Consider the following 16,687-nt stretch of genomic DNA (forward strand, 5'->3'; position numbering starts at 1 on the left):
CACATCCGCTAGTTGGAGTGGAGGTGAAACTCGTCTGCTCGCCTCCCCCACAGCAGCTGTGTTAAAATGTTTTTTTTTCTTCTTCTTTCTTTTGTGCATTTGTACCATTTAATCTGGCATTTCACAAAGCAGCAAATCATAAAATCCATTTATGTCTTAGGCCTAGGCTACTTGTACGCAGATGATTCAATGTCAGGCCTAATGTGGTAAAAAAAGGGGAGACATTGTAAACTCCGGTCTGTAATCGCACTTAAACCTACTGCACCTCAAGATACGATGCTCTGTAAAGTTGTCTCTTATATTATTGATAAAGGGGGGCTTGCCGAATTTACACGTCACAGTCGAGTAACCTGGCTGCCATTCAAAATTTGATAAATTGCCTCAGGTGACGTCACTAGAGTCAGTAGTGGTTGGTTCTGAAAACTACAAGTTTGAAAATAAAACAAAATCCGTGTGCACAGTTAGAAAGAATTGAGCTCATGATCTGCTACCATCCAAATGAGTAAACATCAGGCTATGCTATGAACACATTCAAATTTTAAAATGTGCTCAAATACATGTTTCTACACTCAACTGCATCCCTGGTACATACTCTATATAGTCTTTCCTAAGAGTCCAACCCACTCAAGTCCAATCTAACAATTTAAAATACATATGGAATGTGAGATCTTTGTCCCAGTGAGAGAGCTTTGTGGTTGGATATGGCTTTATACAGAAATTGTCCATACTGTCCATGTTGGTGAAGCTATAGTACAGGATCTCTTTGCATTGACTAGTACAATACATAATTGTAAATTACATAAATTATACTGCCCCTCTTTATCAGCATCATTACCACAACATACATGAGATCACTTACAAACTGGCAGGTCTTTTGATACAGACTGATATTAAATGACTGAAAGATTTATCAGTGTATTGTGGTCTGTTTTGTTAGAACAGCTGCAGGCTTATTCTTTCCACTATGATACACAATCCTTTGATGTAAAAGCATACATATACACAAACTGTAAACAAATAGAAGTTTATTTAACAATACAATATTATCTGTAAAACCACTGGAACAAATGAATACAAAAATACAATTTTCTATTTAGAATTCATATGTTCACAACATTATGTACAATCAGTAAAATCTGTCAACACTGTTGTTGCACCTTTATGAAAAATATCTCAGATAGAAAAACAGAGGTTATTTTGAATCTACAAAACTAGTGTAGTAACCTGAGGAATACTACTGCTACTAAATTTGGCACAATAGGTTAAAAAGGCTGGAAATAACCAACTGGCCCTGAAAGACAAAATCTCACAATGATGAATCTTTTCCTGAGTTTGAATATCTACATTTTAGCAGCTAAGCTTGGCTTGGCCTTAAGTAAATGAAGAGTTGCAGTATGTTGCTGAGGCAGCTGCTACGACAAAGGAGACCAATTGCTGCAGAACTCACAGAAGAGGTTGTTAAACATATTTATTGGCCTTTTGATCTTCTGAAGAGTTTCTGGCTCTTTGTAAAACTACAACCAAGTTAAAAAAACGCTCTTCCATCTTAGCATTTAGTTTTGTGATACGTTCTCAGACTGCATCACATGTAATTAATCTAAGATTGGAATTAAATGCCTAAATTTTGACTCAAAAAAGGTTGTCATATTACTTAAATTCCTAGATAGCATCCTCCAAGCAGACAACGTGCAATCATGGTTCAATTAAAGATTCATAAAATTCTCACATCTCAAAACGTGACTCCAGATTAATAAATGTAAGAATGATTAAATTACACCTTATTCAACATGACACCTTCAAAACAGGGATTTTTCATACTCTTTAAAAGGCATAATGAAAAATGCAAAGAAAAATACAATCACACTTTAAAACATTTAAAATGTAAATGCATTCTAGCTTTACAGCGGTGTGAAAATACCTTATTTGTGTTTCACCTTATTTTTCATAATCATTAAAATAGAATAGTCTTATTAAGATCTAAATTATGATAATGAATTTAAAATTAACCTCAATTTCACCTATATTAAGATTAGGTATCATTTAAGAGAGATAGAGACAGGATGAAAACTTTAGTAATTGTTAATGTGGCATTGTAGAAGTAGTAAGAGAGACGGAGTAAGTGTGTGTGTGTGTGTGTGTGTGTGTGTGTGTGTGTGTGTGTGCGTGTGTGTTCGTGTCCTTCATAGCAGCTTTAGTTTGAATTCAATAAACCAAGTTCTTCTCACTTCAAAGAGACCAACACGAGGCCTGGCTTTGGCTCAGTGAACCTGAAAGATAAAGCGATAGGAGAAAAAGGTGGGTGACAATGAACTGACAAAGTTGCGTGTGTGTGTTTTTGCGTGTGTGCATTTGTGTGAATGTGTATACCTGTAGTGTTTGTTGTTGAGGTAGTCTATTACGGCGGGGCGGATGCGGGCCACGCCCCCCTGGCTGTGGTTCCCTCTTCCTGTGATGACAGATAGCTGAGGTCTACAAAGACCCTGCTCACAATCTACACAGAAAGAGGCCAAAGAAAACAAAAGACAGTCGAGAGAAGCAGCGTGCACTAACGATGTTCTGATCCTTCACATGATTTAGACATAACAGTGCCATCTCTAGTTTGAGTCAGCACCGTTTTGCAACCCACCAATTACCCACAAAGCTCAGAAACATACCGACCTATTACCTGCAATTACCTCTAAATCAATTCAAGACCAAACCGCTTTATGAACACTCACAGCCGTGCCCTTACCCATCATCCAACCCAATTTCCAAATGCTCTAAACGAGTGATTGGTGCCAACAGTTTTTGTTTTCCCACAGTTCTACCCCTCCAAAAGTCCAAAGAAGTGCCCACACGCATGCAATGTCAAGAAAACACAACTGTGTGGAAGTTTAGTAACACAGCTGAAATTAAACCAACATCAGCCATTTTAAACTATTTTAACAATTTAACCAAAATCCAAATCTTTTAACTGTTCCCATAACCTATACGTGGAAATATATATACTTGGTGTATATATACAATATATGTTTTATACATTTTAGAAGGTACCTGTACCCAACACAGTGAGACTTTGACCTTGAATGTAGATCTTTAGTTATGCCAATAGTTTCTCTGTCATAGTCCCTCTGTAGTCATTCTTGGTTCATGTACACAGTACAGTATATGGTTTATTACCCGTGGTTTTGTCCTGTAAGACTTTAGCCAGATGCTGCAGGGCCTCGTCTACATGCAGCCCATGGAGGTCCAGGATGTTGCTAGGCAGCAGCGATGAGTTGACCCTCTTAAAAATCTGAACTGCTGCCCGGTGATTGGCCTCACGCATCCGCTGACCATGCAGGTGTCCCTACAAAAGATGGTGATGCAAATTAAGTTACTGTGAATGCAGAATGTTTAAATAAAAGAAGAGCTGTGCCTTGAAAACAAAAAAATACAAGAAAAGCCCAATGATAAATTTATTAATGATAAATGATTAGAGGTAAACATTACCTCTAATACATGCAAACCCCCCCACACACACGCACCTTAAGCAAAAGTTATTAAATAAAGGTCCAATGTGTTTGATTTGTGGCATTTAGCAGCAAGGTTGCAGATTGTAACCAACTGAAACTTCTCCTGTGTGCCAAGTGTGTAGGAGAACTACGGTAGCCAACATAAAAATGTGAATGGCCCTATCTAGAGCCAGGGTTTGGTTTGTCTGATCTGGGCTACCCTACAAACATGGCGGTGCAACAAGGCGAACTCTGTGGAATATATATTCCATTTCCGCCAATAGATCATGCTAAATCCTACACACTAGACCTTTACATAAAAACAGAAATACAAAGTGCTTGACTGGTGAAAATAACAATAAAACATTCAGCTCCTCACCTGCTGTGCATAAAATGAGGCCACATCTTTGCGTCCTTGCTTGAAAGCCTCAGCAGCTTTGGAGAAACACTCGTGCTGTCTGCTCTTCTGTTGGCTGGCCTCGGCCCTGAAGTCCTCATACTCTGGGTCTTCCGTATCCTGATAGTCAGGTACGGTTAGCTCCAGGGATTTCTGCCTCTGACAAATTAAAAAAGGGACATAGTGAAACAAAGTTAATTATGGTGAATAAGTAATCACTAAATCCTATATTGTGATACAGTCTCTTGCGGTGAAGTTTGAATTTTTTTTATTTTTTTTTATTGCAGAGCAAAACAGAGATACAGAGGTCACCGGACAGACATACAGTAGCATTTGTGTTTAAGATTTGAAACAGATTTTTTGGTGACCAAATGTTTTGATTTAAAGATTTCAATTACAAACAATATGCTGAGACATGAGAACGTGTCCCAGGACACACAGGAAAGACGGGAAGGAGGGAAACAATAATACCAATAGGAAGAGCGACGTCCGCAGCTTGCAAAAAACACACACAGAAACAGATATACACAAACGCACACACAAGCAGACACACACATAATAAGTGGCACCAGTAAACGGACTGATTAGAGTGTTCCTGAGTCTGTCTGTTTTGGCGTACAGTGCTCTGTAGCGCCAACCAGAGGGTGGTGGTGGTGTTGTCCAGGGTGAGATGGGTCTGCAGTGATGTTTCCTGCCTGTTTTCTGACACTGGAAGTGTATAACTCATGAATGGAGGTCAGGTTGGCACTGACGATCTTTTCTGCAGTCCAAACTGTGTGATGCATTTTCACAGGAGTGAGATATGTCCTTTGAATGAAAATGCAGTGAATATGCTGATGGTTTGGACTGCATGATACTTCTGGAATGTTAGACCATATATCATGCCAGTGAAGATTGTTTAAGTCTGGACAATTGCGTTCCCAGACCTTCTCAATAGGAAGGGCAATGCGGCCAGATATTATCAAAAACTGATAAAGCCTGGATACCATACCACAGGTTTTTGACTGCACAGTGAATAATTTATTGATTCATTATAATAATAATTCCAAATAGGATGGATGCCTTGAGTGCTGATCTTATTTGAAGGTAAAAGAAAAATGAGGAACATGGTAGACTGAAGTTATGCTTAACAATCTGGTTTAAGCAAGTGAAAACCTCTATACCTAAATATCTAACCTGTGACAGTGGCCCAGCTAACCTATGGAGATTAGGCCATATTATAATTTATAATAATTGATATTATGGATTGATCCCCAGTGAGGAAATTACAATTTACACTCTTTGTTAGAAATCACACAGACACACACACACACACCTCACAGCTTGCAGGATTGCCTGCCTGGTTGTGTATCATTTTGAATTCCGTGGGGTCTTATGATCTTGATCCGTACATCTGCTAAATTCGGGAACCACTTAGACAGGTACTGCGAGAATTACTGGATAGCATTAGCACCTTTTAGCCCGTCTTTCAACCAGACGATGTGGATGTTGCATCTTTGGTTTATGTCTTCCATATCTGCTAGCTTCACCTCCTGAAAAGCGTGGCCATGGCTGTCAAGAATACTTGCGTTGCTTTTTTTTGTTTTTAGGTTGTCATCCATTCTGATAGAGCCAATGCTTGCAGTCAGAAATGCTAGCTAGGCATGGATAGCAGTTAGCTTATGGTCGTTGTCAATCCCGACCTGTTGGATCTGAGACTGAAGGGGGGGCCCCTCTAGCTCACCCAGTAAGAGTGTTGCAGTGTGAGAGAGTCCGACCTGCAACCCTTTGTCATCCACCATCTCTCTCCCCCTTTCCTATCTATCCACTGTCACTAATAAAACATTATCTTAAAAAAAAAAAAAGACAATGATCTGAGCAAAACATGGTTCCAGGTAGCCTCTCTAATTCTCCAGCAATGCCTCTGGCATCCGTATCGCTGCGTTGAGTTCTTGTTTGCCATTCTACTGTACGGAACTCTAACAAGCACAAAGTGGTAAAATATCGAAGTTAGAACCATATAAAACAACTATTTGACAAAGTTGTGCCAGGAGCTACACTTTAAGACGCTATCTCTGTCTAGCCAATCACGTGACTCTAACGTGTGAAACTGATGAATACATTTGTTCCGTTCTACGATTTGTTTCTCTCTGCTTGTTAATACCTTCTCCCTCTCCTTGCTGGGCACTCTGAGGTGATTGGATCGATGAGCCTCTGGTGCGACCACTGTCTTGGCCGGTTCCTGGTCCAGTAGAGAGTGAAGAAACAGCTCAGTCTGGGTCAGGCTGTGACTATGTAAAGATAAACACATATACAAGTTAGTACGGAACAGTGCTTCAACATCAGATTTTGAGAGCCTAGATTCTCTGCCGCCCCCATAATTTAAGGATCAACATTTGAGGCTCCTACCTTTCATTAATGAGGAGAAATGTTATACAGTCTTTATAAAGATGACATATGACAGTTTTTGGGCTGTGCTGAACATTCAAGAAAGCACATGTCGGAGATCGTGTTTAGAGACAGCACTAAATAGTCTACTCGCTTAGAGGCTGCAGAGTGGAGGTGGGACTAGTCATAGCTTTCTAGAACGGGAGAAAAACATGCTGTGGTTTATATGCATTTCTTTAAGCCAATCACCATTGTCATGGCCGGCACTAAGCTCCACGCGGAGCCGCTGCAAAATAGTTGTGCGAGAGTAAACGTAAATTGGGCACACAGTCTAGCTAGCTGTCTCGATATACCCTGCAGGAATCTGAGGAGCAGCTAACCATAGTACTCATAAGTACTCAGGCTTGGGCTAACAACTGCTGCCGTGGTTTGGGCTTGGGTCCAGCTTCGGCTAGCTCTACATCAGATACATATATTTTTGCTTGCCATAGAAAAAAAGAGAGCCTGTCTAAAAATAATTAAATGAATACATTCTCAGAGTTGTTTTCTCACTTGTGGTCTCTGAAGATGTCCTGGAGGAAATGCCTGTCAATGGTGGGGAAGAGGGAGTACAGTTGGTTCTCTTTCATCAAGGTGGCTCCATCACGCCGGTCAAGGTCCGCACAACTTTGTCTGGTCTAATAGGAGGAGGGTTGAAATAGGTGAGGATGTGGGGAACAGACAGGGTCAAAACCAGTATAATATTATTTAACAAGTACAGTAGGTCTATGCGTTACCTTTTCCTCATTCTTCTGCAAAGCCTGCTGCTCTTTAATAATATCTCTAAGAGACACATGTGGGTGGGACACATTCCAGTGGTCCATGAATGGCATCTGACCATGGGCCTCATGTTGGTTGTTCAGTGGCTGTGACCAGTCTTGTGATCCAGGTCTAGACCCCTGTGACTCACTTCCAGGTACTGAACCTATACATTCAAAAAGGTTGTGAAACAAAATGTTATTTCTGAAAAATGCTGCTCCCAGTTGTATTTCTGTATTTGACTAAGACAATATGGGTTAACACTGTTACAATGCATCAGATGTAATGTATCTTTCTGTTATCATTACATGATGCTCAATGGATTCTAGGTGTGTGTGTGTGTGTGTGTGTGTGTGTGTGTCTGTGTGTGTACTTACTTTCCTGAAAGAAGTGAGAGGAAAGAGTTGCTTGCCTCTGCTTTTCCTGTAAAACAACATTCATAGTCAAATTAACAAATGGAGACCCACTCACAGTAAATCAGAATATCAGGGTACATTTATAATTGCATGGATAGAATTGATGCTATTAAAGACTTGCTAAATTATTAAACCATCAATAACTGATGAAGCTTTGTAAAGCCGAGGGGAGCTGCAGATTCAGGTGATAATTCTCTGTAGCTTAAATACTACAAGCAAACCCTCTCACATGGCCATTTGTTAACTTGTTATTTATTTAAAAAACCTATTGATTAGAGTCGCCAGCTTACCTGAATGGTTTCCTTCCACTTCTGGTGGAGCAGTTTAGCCAGTTTCAGGTCCATCTGAACTACATGGTCATCAATGGAGCATTCACCTGAATATTGTGGAGAAGACGGATACCCTTATGTCAGTCTGACTACCATAGAAGTATTAACAAATTATATTGGTTCAGCAATACTTTAATTAGTATGTTTCCACCAAAGCTGCTTATCAGATCGTCTAACAGCTATAAAAACACTTTTTAGTTGATCTTGAGGGTTGCACTCAACATGTTTTGTAATGTTACAAAGCAGACAATCCCACCCATATTGTGCAGCAACTGGCCAGGTATGGACACGCGAAAGACTTGAAGTTCTGTTAAAGTTATTTTTTATTCTTCACAATGTACTTATCTTAAAGGCCTGCCTTGTCATCTGAGTATTACATTCAGTGGTTAAAAAGAGTTATCTTCAGTGTGACACCTGAGTGTTGGTTACCTGGGTCAACTCCAACAGGACCAAACAGTTCAGTTAGCTGCAGTGCCAGTTCAGTGGGTAGTTTCAGTTCAACACTCTGAATGTTCAGGTGTGAGATCCTTCTCTCCTCCATGTGCCTCATTTCCGTCTTCTTCTCCACCATCTGTTTTTGATCTCTCTCCACCTCCTCAAGCTCAGCCTGCAGCAGCCGGTGTACCTCGTCCATGCTAGCAATCTCCTCATCAATTTTAACTCTCGACTCTTCAATTATTACGCCATCATCTAAGCTTCCACCCCAAGCCTCGCCTTCTAGGTCAGCTTCTGATGTGACCTTGTGTTCAGTGTCACGCCATCTCTCTTCTTCATTTACTGCATGAGGCAGACTGAGTTCTGGTTGAGGAGAGGATTGTAAGTGTGAAGTTATATCAGGATGATATTTCTTTCTAACTGGAACAGCTGCACCTCCGAAACTTAGCATATCAGTATTCTGGGAGCTCTCATCTGATTCTCTGACTGTTGCAAAGGTTGCCTGCTGATTCACCTCCTCAAACCCAATTGGATCTCCCTTTGGCCAGTCTTCCGGGTGATGCTCGTATAACACATCCGGATGTAACCTGGTTCCTACAGGCTTGCCTAAAGCTCCACACAGACTGGATGTGTTCTCCTCATCTTCACCAACCCCAACATTCTTTTCCTCCTCTTTCTCACCATCATCATCTCTGAAGAACCTCTCTCCAGAGTCCAGCAGCAGGTTGGTCGTCCATTCTAAGTCCTGATAACATTTGTCATACAGATCTTCTAACGTATCAAAACTAACCAGTTTAAAGTGGCAGCTGAGAATGCGCAGGCTCTCGAGCCGGTCTTGAGTTGCCCCGAGCTCTTTCTCTTCCACCTGCGTGCCTTTCTCATGGACCACGCGGTAGGGCACCACTCTCTGGCCGGACGGGTGACTTGCAACCGCCGCAGAGACGGCAGTGGAAAACTCCGGCACAAAACGGGATGAGTCTCCAGACAGGACTGTGATGCCACTATGGTGGCTGCAAGCAGTGATGACTGCACTGTCTTGGCGATTGAGACGCCAAAGAAAGGCAAAGTCTTGAGGTTCTGTCTGAGTGGGGCTGCCTGTGTCTACCAGAGGAAGTGGGAAAGAATGCTGCAGATGTGCCTCAGAGTCGGACATGGTGAACAGGTCAGATTTTGATTTAAGGCTAATGCTAGTGTTACAGTCAGGATTAAAGTTAGGCTCAATGTCTGTGTTCATGCTATTCTGAATGTGGTTTATACTTTGGGCTCTGTTTAAATTTGGACATTCAAGAGTATTTGGTGAAGAAGCAGGGCAGTTTTGAGTAAAGGTGAGGGCTAGTTTACACTGTTTCCCCGATCTACGACCCTGACGCTGCTTTCTCTCCTGACTGCCTCCACTCAAAGAACTGCTTTCTGCTTCCTCAGAGCCCACACACACAGGACTTTGGCACATCTCACTAACATGACTTCCATCGGCCTCAACTTTTGTCTCTCTGCCATTCTCTGTGCAGTTATTTATCTCAGTATCAGTATGACCAACAGTGGGCTCTGTACCAACCTCACCTTCAACATTGTGGCTTCCCGCTCCATCATGGCATTCGTTTGCCTCCACAGTTTTGGAGATAACTAGTGAATTAGCAGTAAGAGCTGAGAGAGGATTTGTTGGGTTGGTTGATTTCAAACCCACAAACCCCGCATCTCTTCCAATTTCTAACACATTATCATTCCTTCCTGTGGTTCTACTCGCCTCAGTTTCAAGTCCCTCATAATGCTCAATTGTCGATTCCCTGACCTTACAAGAGTCAGCTGCCTTCCAGTCTAACACACAGTCAGGTAATTCACCTCTGCTGCTGTTAACCCTGTTAATGTCTTGTTCCCTCTCCTCACTGTTAGGTCTACTGCCATGGGATTCCCCAAACCTGCCACCTGTCTCTAGTTCCTCTCCAGAGCTCAGGGAAAGGGAGGATGAACGGGAAGAGCATGTCTGTACATCAGCGACTCCTGTCTGAATAAGATCAAGAAGCTTCTGAAACTCTGCCACATTGGGTCCCGACTGCACTGTTGTTTTATTTTTTGTAGCTTCTTGAGACACACCTCCATCTTCCTTCCCACTTCCCTCTTTATGCCTTTCTCTTCGCTTCACCTGACGCTGCTCAATGGAACCCTCACAAGGCCAGTCTCCTACAAAATCTAAAGTCTTAGGCATTCCCTGATTTCCCCCATACATCTCCATCTCTACCCTTTCTGCTTCCTTTGCCTTTTCTTTCCCCTTTTCCTCGCTGTGTGATTGGTTGGTATCTTTCACCAGATCTGCAGGCTCCAACCTGTCAAAACCCGACCTCCTGCTAGGCCTTTCCCTCCTTACTCTTTGTGCAATAGACTCAGAGAAAGCCACAGGCACTTCATCCCCACGATGATCTTCACTCATCACTGATTCCACAATACAGTCGGGAATTCTCTGATCTCCTGTTGGACGATTCATCTCTAACCCAACGTCCAACTCAAAATCTAATTCCCCCAAATCCATGTCATCATCCCCATCGGACATTACAGGGTTTTCCGCAAGTCTTCCAGTAGGATGGAAATTGAGGGACTCCGTAGATTTGTGGGTGCCGCCTTCCATCATTCCCACCTCACTAATACGACTAATTGATGACACATCAGGGAGAGAGGAATACAGCTGAGGGCGGGATTTCATACATCCCTCTGCCAATTCTGGCTGCCCTACAAGGTCAGGACAAGGCGTTTCAGAAGACACTGGCCTAGAGAAAACAAAAGAGATATGAATGATTAGTTATGTTAATATAAAGCAATTAACATAACTAATGATGCGTGCACAATACATTATGTCTTATTTAGTCCAATGTTGTTTGATGATTCATGGGATTCATTGGATGAGCATAAATCTCATGATTTTCATTTATTTTAACCGTTAAACGTTTTTTTTTCTTCATCCAAACGCAACGTGATCCAAATCAGATGCCCTGTGTATCCAAGACAAATGTTTGAAGCTGAAACTCACTGTGACCTTCTGTTCTCCAGAGGGACGCGCTGTTTGATCTCAGGCATCTGTGAGCCCATGATTGCCTGGACTGTGATGTAGCGATCATAACCATTGAGCATGCGTCGGATTTTTTCCACTGGCACATTGTGTGTGGAACGCCTGCACATGCATGTGAAGCCACAAAAAATTAACCACATACAAGCCACAAAACTGGAATATGGCAAATAGTCTCCCACAGCATTTTGCTCATCATGTGCAAATACATAATTGAGTTGATATTCTACATTAAAAACAGATGCTACTGTAATCACTCTCTTTCTCACCTCTCCAGTTCTCTTGGCTTGTTCTTCCACCAAGTGTCTGGCTCTCGGAACAGCACCTTATATCCATGTTTCAGGGCCTAGAACAGGGCCGACAATTTTTTGCAATTCATAACAAAATTATATAGCCACTTGTTTTGTTTTTTGCGATCCCACAAAATATTTGTTTAAAAACAAAATGCTTCCGTCACTGTTAATACATAAAGTGGATTGAAGTAAAAGTGTAGTTTAACAGATCTGATTGGAGTTCAGGCCAAAATCAGCCCTGTGTTTAAACAATACATGGGCTCTTCTTTTTTGCGTGTTCACATGCAATCTATATCTTGTTCAGCTTGCGCTGACACCGTCTTTTGCTCTGTCTTTGTATTGCGCAAGGTCTTCGGTGTTGCATGGCTGTTTTAGCTGTGGACAGCATAGTAAGTGGTCAATCGGTTGTGGTTCTGTACCCCATTTGACTACATTTTTCCTACCCAGGTAACCCTATTTCTACAAAGTTACCTCACACCAGTAGGTAGAGTTTCTGAGAGTGTACAGACTAGAGCCTAGTCTAGAGGTTGGTGTTAGGGTCTTTGTGAAGCTCTTTAGTATTTTTGTACTGCTCTGGTTGATTTTTTTGTGAAATGATGGTGTAATCGTTTGGAATCTAGGACTGAGACCGTGGACGCTTCAACCATGGACCTTAAAAGGGACTGCATTGGTGGAGGCATGTTGTTAAGGTATCAGCGAGACAATGAAATGTGATCCAGAGGGTACAGTTCTAGTAACAGATTATGGTGTTTAAATGCAAATCAGACACCAAACACTGCACAGCAGTTTATGAAACTCAGAGCAGGACAAAAACGGTATTGCCGTTACAAAATGATCTACCAGGAATGTAAGCAGCAAAAGTTGAGCCTGGTTCAACTTTTTTGCCAGACGACCCTGTGTATATTTTTTGCCCTCTGCGTTGCCACCTGCTTGGGCAGAATGGCCTAATTTGAATGAATGGGGACATTGCATTTTTTCCACAAAGGGCTGAAATCAGTCTGGACAGGCCCAACCCATAAACTATCATGAATTATATGTTATTTAAGAGGACTTGTATGATCCTCTTCTCCAGAGCAATTAGTGCAAAAGCAGAATCCGTTAGCCATGTGAAAAATGTTACCATGCTTGTTGCTGACTGACCTGAACCACATAAGGTCTCATCTCCCAGCTTTGCATGTTGGTATTGTCAATGATGATGGGGTTAACACCCCTTTCAAAAGCCTCTTTGGCTATGGAATAAAGTTGGCATAAGAAAGAAAGCACAAGAGAAACAAACCACTTGTCATTTTACACACAGCACTTAAAGGGAAACAATGGCAATCAACTACGTAGATAAAAGAAATCTCATGACTCGCCGCTCCTGCTTCACTTCTTATCAGAACTGTGTGTGTTGTTTACCTTGTTTATGGTTCCACTCATGGGCCTCCCCTAGAGCAGTGGGGTCGAACTGATATTCTCCATTCCGAGTGAAATAGTCGTCAGTGCTCAGTATAACGCCACCTGGGTTATGCTCTAAGAACGCTCTACACACACACACACACACACACACACACACACACACACACACACACACACACACACACACACACACACACACAGAGATAATCTCACAACTGAGACATGAGCTATACAACCATACTCATCTCAGTGGTAAAAGGAGCCTGTCCATCTAATGCCTTGTAGGTCTAAAGTAAAATTTAAAAATCACTCCTAAAAGATCAATCCTAGTCCAACAACAAGAGCGAACAATTATAGGGCGGCCTCTAGCTCACTCCAATTTACTGGCTATAGTGCAAAATTGCACTCCTGAACACTGTACGCTACTACGAGTGCATAACATATTGCTATTTAGAGTATCCCAAAATTCTTACCTTGCCAAAGTTGACTTGCCAGATCCTGGAGCACCACGTAGCAACACAAGGACCTTCCCTACCAAACGAAGCCTGCTGTGGGCAGGAGAATGTGGAGCAGCAGGCAGGGCCCAGGACTTTGGAATAGTAGCAGAAGGTTTGAGAGGTGCTTGGCTTACGGAGCCTTGACTCAACCAGGGAGAGGCATGTCTGGGTTGGCCGGGCCAGTTGGAAGGTGTTTGAGCCACAGGGGTAAGGAACACTGGCCCCTGTTTTTCATGGATACGAGGAGAAAACACTGGTGCTTGCAGGTTCCAGGATGATGGCATGTAGCCAAGCGGCTCCGGATTCAATGTGTTAACCTTAGATCTTGCTCCTCCAACTATCGCTTTAGAGGGCTTGAGCCAAGCCTTGTCTGAGATTGTGTGTATTGGGTCTTGCTTTTTATACACCTGGAAAGCTGAAGGGCGTCCAGAAGCTGCCAGGTCCAATGGAGGTTTCAGCTTGTCAGCAGGCGTCTCTTTCATCAGATGTGTAAAATCCACCAACTGCTGCACTCCAACGGTCTTGTCTTCCCAAGTGATGACGTTGTCGGGCGGAGAGGAAGCTCCAGAAATACGTTCCGCCAGACTTCCCACTAGACCTTGCTGCTCAACAGAGGGCCCTCTAGATCCAGGCTGCAGGCTGGACTGAAGCAGCTCAGGGAGGACCTGCTGTTGGAATGGTGGTGGAGGGAAAGAGGAAAGGGACGTGTCAACAGATAAATACTGGCTACCGCCTTGTTGCGCAGTTAGTGTCTCTAGCTCCTGATCAACTAGTAGGTCCATCTCCTCTGTCAAGATGTTGCTGGAGGGAGGAGAGCAGGGCAGCTGTGATGGTTTGGAGGAGTCTGGGTCTGGTCTCGATTCAGAGAAGTGATGTGGGCTGAGCAGGGCTGCAGCAGTGCGCTCAAAGCCAGAGACAGGAGAAGGTATAGGGGCCGCACCTTCAGCAGCCACAGACAGCTCCAAGAGAGAGTCCATTGCATTTTCAACTAGAACACAAACAGAAAAACCACAGACACCAAGAGAATGAAAAGAGTGAGTCACCTTAAGTCATGTTTGAACGTTTCAATACTTAAAAAACAAAGAGCATTAAAAATGATGAAATAAGAGTAAGCAAAACCAGCACTACCGCAGCAATGCTATCAGCACCACATACCAATGAATAAACCCCATTCGATACATACCATTACAGAACAAGTTAGTCTGGTCATGTCAGACAAGCAGAAGAACAACACAGTTGGTGATTTAGGCACACTCTTGATAAGAGCTGTTATAGAACCTGGCCAATACTTAACAGTCTTTAAAATAACTCTCCTGTCAATTTCCACTTTATACAGTTAGCATGACATTACAGGTACAAAAAGCAGATTTTATTATGTGAACTCAAAATACATGTTTAGGTAGGACTCTGGAGTTGTCTGATTTGGGATAGGTGACTGACTGGGCATGGTTAATTTCTGTTGTACCCCTGAGGCTCTCAAGGCGTGTTTGCTCTTTTTTTTTTTAAATCAACAATGTAGGCAGTTTAAACAAGTGGCTGCGTTCTTAAAGGCATTGATGGCTTTTGTTGGGTTTATTTCTGTTTTTATTCTGCTTTACTGACTTGAGAATCACTTTGGTGACACTTTATTACTGGTGCTGTTTCAATAAACCTTACCAGGACATCTGACATGCAGCATCTGTTATCCATATGTATTAGGGAAGCAGGGACTCGTAGCTCATCTAGATCTAAACAGGCACAACAGGATGAGGAGGGTGCGTGGGTTGAAATGCAAAAATGCAAGGAGCAGTCTTAGATGACTGCAGATACTGACAATAATACTAATGGGACCTCCACTATAACGTTAAAGTAACCTCATGTAGTAAAATGCTATCGGAAATATACAGCTAAAAAGCTACCCAGCTAACAGGTCGAGAGAATCCACTGAATAGCATTCCTACGAGTCATAAGCAGGTTGGACAACTGTCTCCCATCTTTAGTGCTACCTTTAAAATCACACTCGGACAGCACGATGTATATAACTTCTGGGTCCAGGTGTGAGAACATCTCCTGCATGCTTTTGACGATTCTCTCCTTGACTGAGCTGGTTGGAAAGTTGTTCGCCATGGCGCTGTCAAATCCCTCCGGTAGTAAGTAACCCGTGTTGTGGCCGAGGCTTCCCCCCTCTGGCGGTCCCCCGGGGACTCTTGCAGGGCTCTGGCCGTTTTTCTTTCTCCGAGGCATTCCGTATCCGGGCTGTAGCCTCTCATTAGCGGCTAGACGGAGCTAACTACCTAACTGACGAGCTACAAAAAGGGTGGCCCGGAGCCGAAAAATGAAAACATGCTTCCAGTCACGGGTAGCTAATGTAACCAAAGTCCATCAACGCAAGGTTACGATATCGAACAGAACTCCAACTAGTGGAAATACATCAGAAAGTGTGAATCGTTCCAAGTCCGCCAACGCTGTTGAAACCGGAAATCAGGACAGTGACTTCAAAATAAAATGTGGCTTTGGCACAGTGCTATATGAAGCTAGGTCTGTTGCGATACTTACTAAACAATGCCTGTTGTTGACAGTGTTTTTTTCTTAAGTAAAAGTAGCAATATAACAATAAAAAAATACTCCTGCATTCAAAATATTATTTGAGTAGAAATACAAAAATATAATGAAAAAATGTGAGGCATTAAACATGCGGCCCTGTTCTTGTAAAATTGTCATATTATTATAGTGGATTATTAGTGGTACAAAAGTATAGCATTGTAAATATCTAAATTGATGGTGTTTCATCTTTTATAAATTCAAATTCAAATGTAAAAAATTTTTACACTAGCTGATAGATAAACAGTGGAGTAAAAAACGTGAAATATTTCCCTCTGAAATATAGCGGATATACAGTATAGTATAAACTAATATTAAATTCGAGAAGCTGCTCACTGCAGAGCCATTTGGCTGGTCCAGTTCCACAGGTGCAGTACTGGTGTGAATGTGGATCCACTTTGTAGAGGCCACTGCAAACTATCTGCAGTAAGGTTTTTTAAAATCAATTAGAGATTCTGACTAATTCGACACGTTGTAGGGAAATTTTGCGATTAAACAAAAAATAAAATAAGTCTCATGTTGCCATAACGGAAACAATGAATTTTCTTAAATACAACGTCGTGCTTTTTTGACAATTAAATACATGTTCGATTACATACAACTGTATTTCTTTGTAATTACAAATTTGGGGTTGTGACATGTTTTCTTT

The 16,687-nt window shown here is 42.1% G+C and overlaps 1 protein-coding gene across 3 annotated transcripts; it reads right to left on the reverse strand.

Annotated features, from left to right (window-relative positions):
* Positions 1-890: 890 nt before the first annotated feature.
* Positions 891-15,920, reverse strand: n4bp2 (NEDD4 binding protein 2). 3 transcript variants are annotated; one of them, XM_034857738.1, is made up of 16 exons: positions 15,444-15,920; positions 13,435-14,446; positions 12,962-13,086; positions 12,704-12,792; positions 11,540-11,616; positions 11,235-11,375; positions 8,210-10,974; positions 7,742-7,827; positions 7,413-7,458; positions 7,014-7,195; positions 6,790-6,914; positions 6,014-6,140; positions 3,853-4,029; positions 3,160-3,328; positions 2,368-2,491; positions 891-2,267 (listed from the first exon to the last, which is right to left on the reverse strand). In XM_034857738.1, the coding sequence occupies exons 1-16, from the start codon at positions 15,679-15,681 to the stop codon at positions 2,222-2,224; spliced, it is 5,529 nt and encodes a 1,842-aa protein (XP_034713629.1). In that variant the 5' UTR covers positions 15,682-15,920; the 3' UTR covers positions 891-2,221. The 3 variants fall into 3 exon arrangements, with proteins under 3 accessions (XP_034713629.1, XP_034713620.1, XP_034713638.1); XM_034857729.1 differs by having other exon boundaries at positions 7,014-7,201; XM_034857747.1 differs by having other exon boundaries at positions 7,014-7,172; positions 7,411-7,458.
* Between the last annotated feature and the right edge of the window lie 767 nt (positions 15,921-16,687).

Source organism: Etheostoma cragini, chromosome 2, assembly GCF_013103735.1.
Source record: "Etheostoma cragini isolate CJK2018 chromosome 2, CSU_Ecrag_1.0, whole genome shotgun sequence".
NCBI classification, from domain to species: Eukaryota; Metazoa; Chordata; class Actinopteri; order Perciformes; family Percidae; genus Etheostoma; species Etheostoma cragini.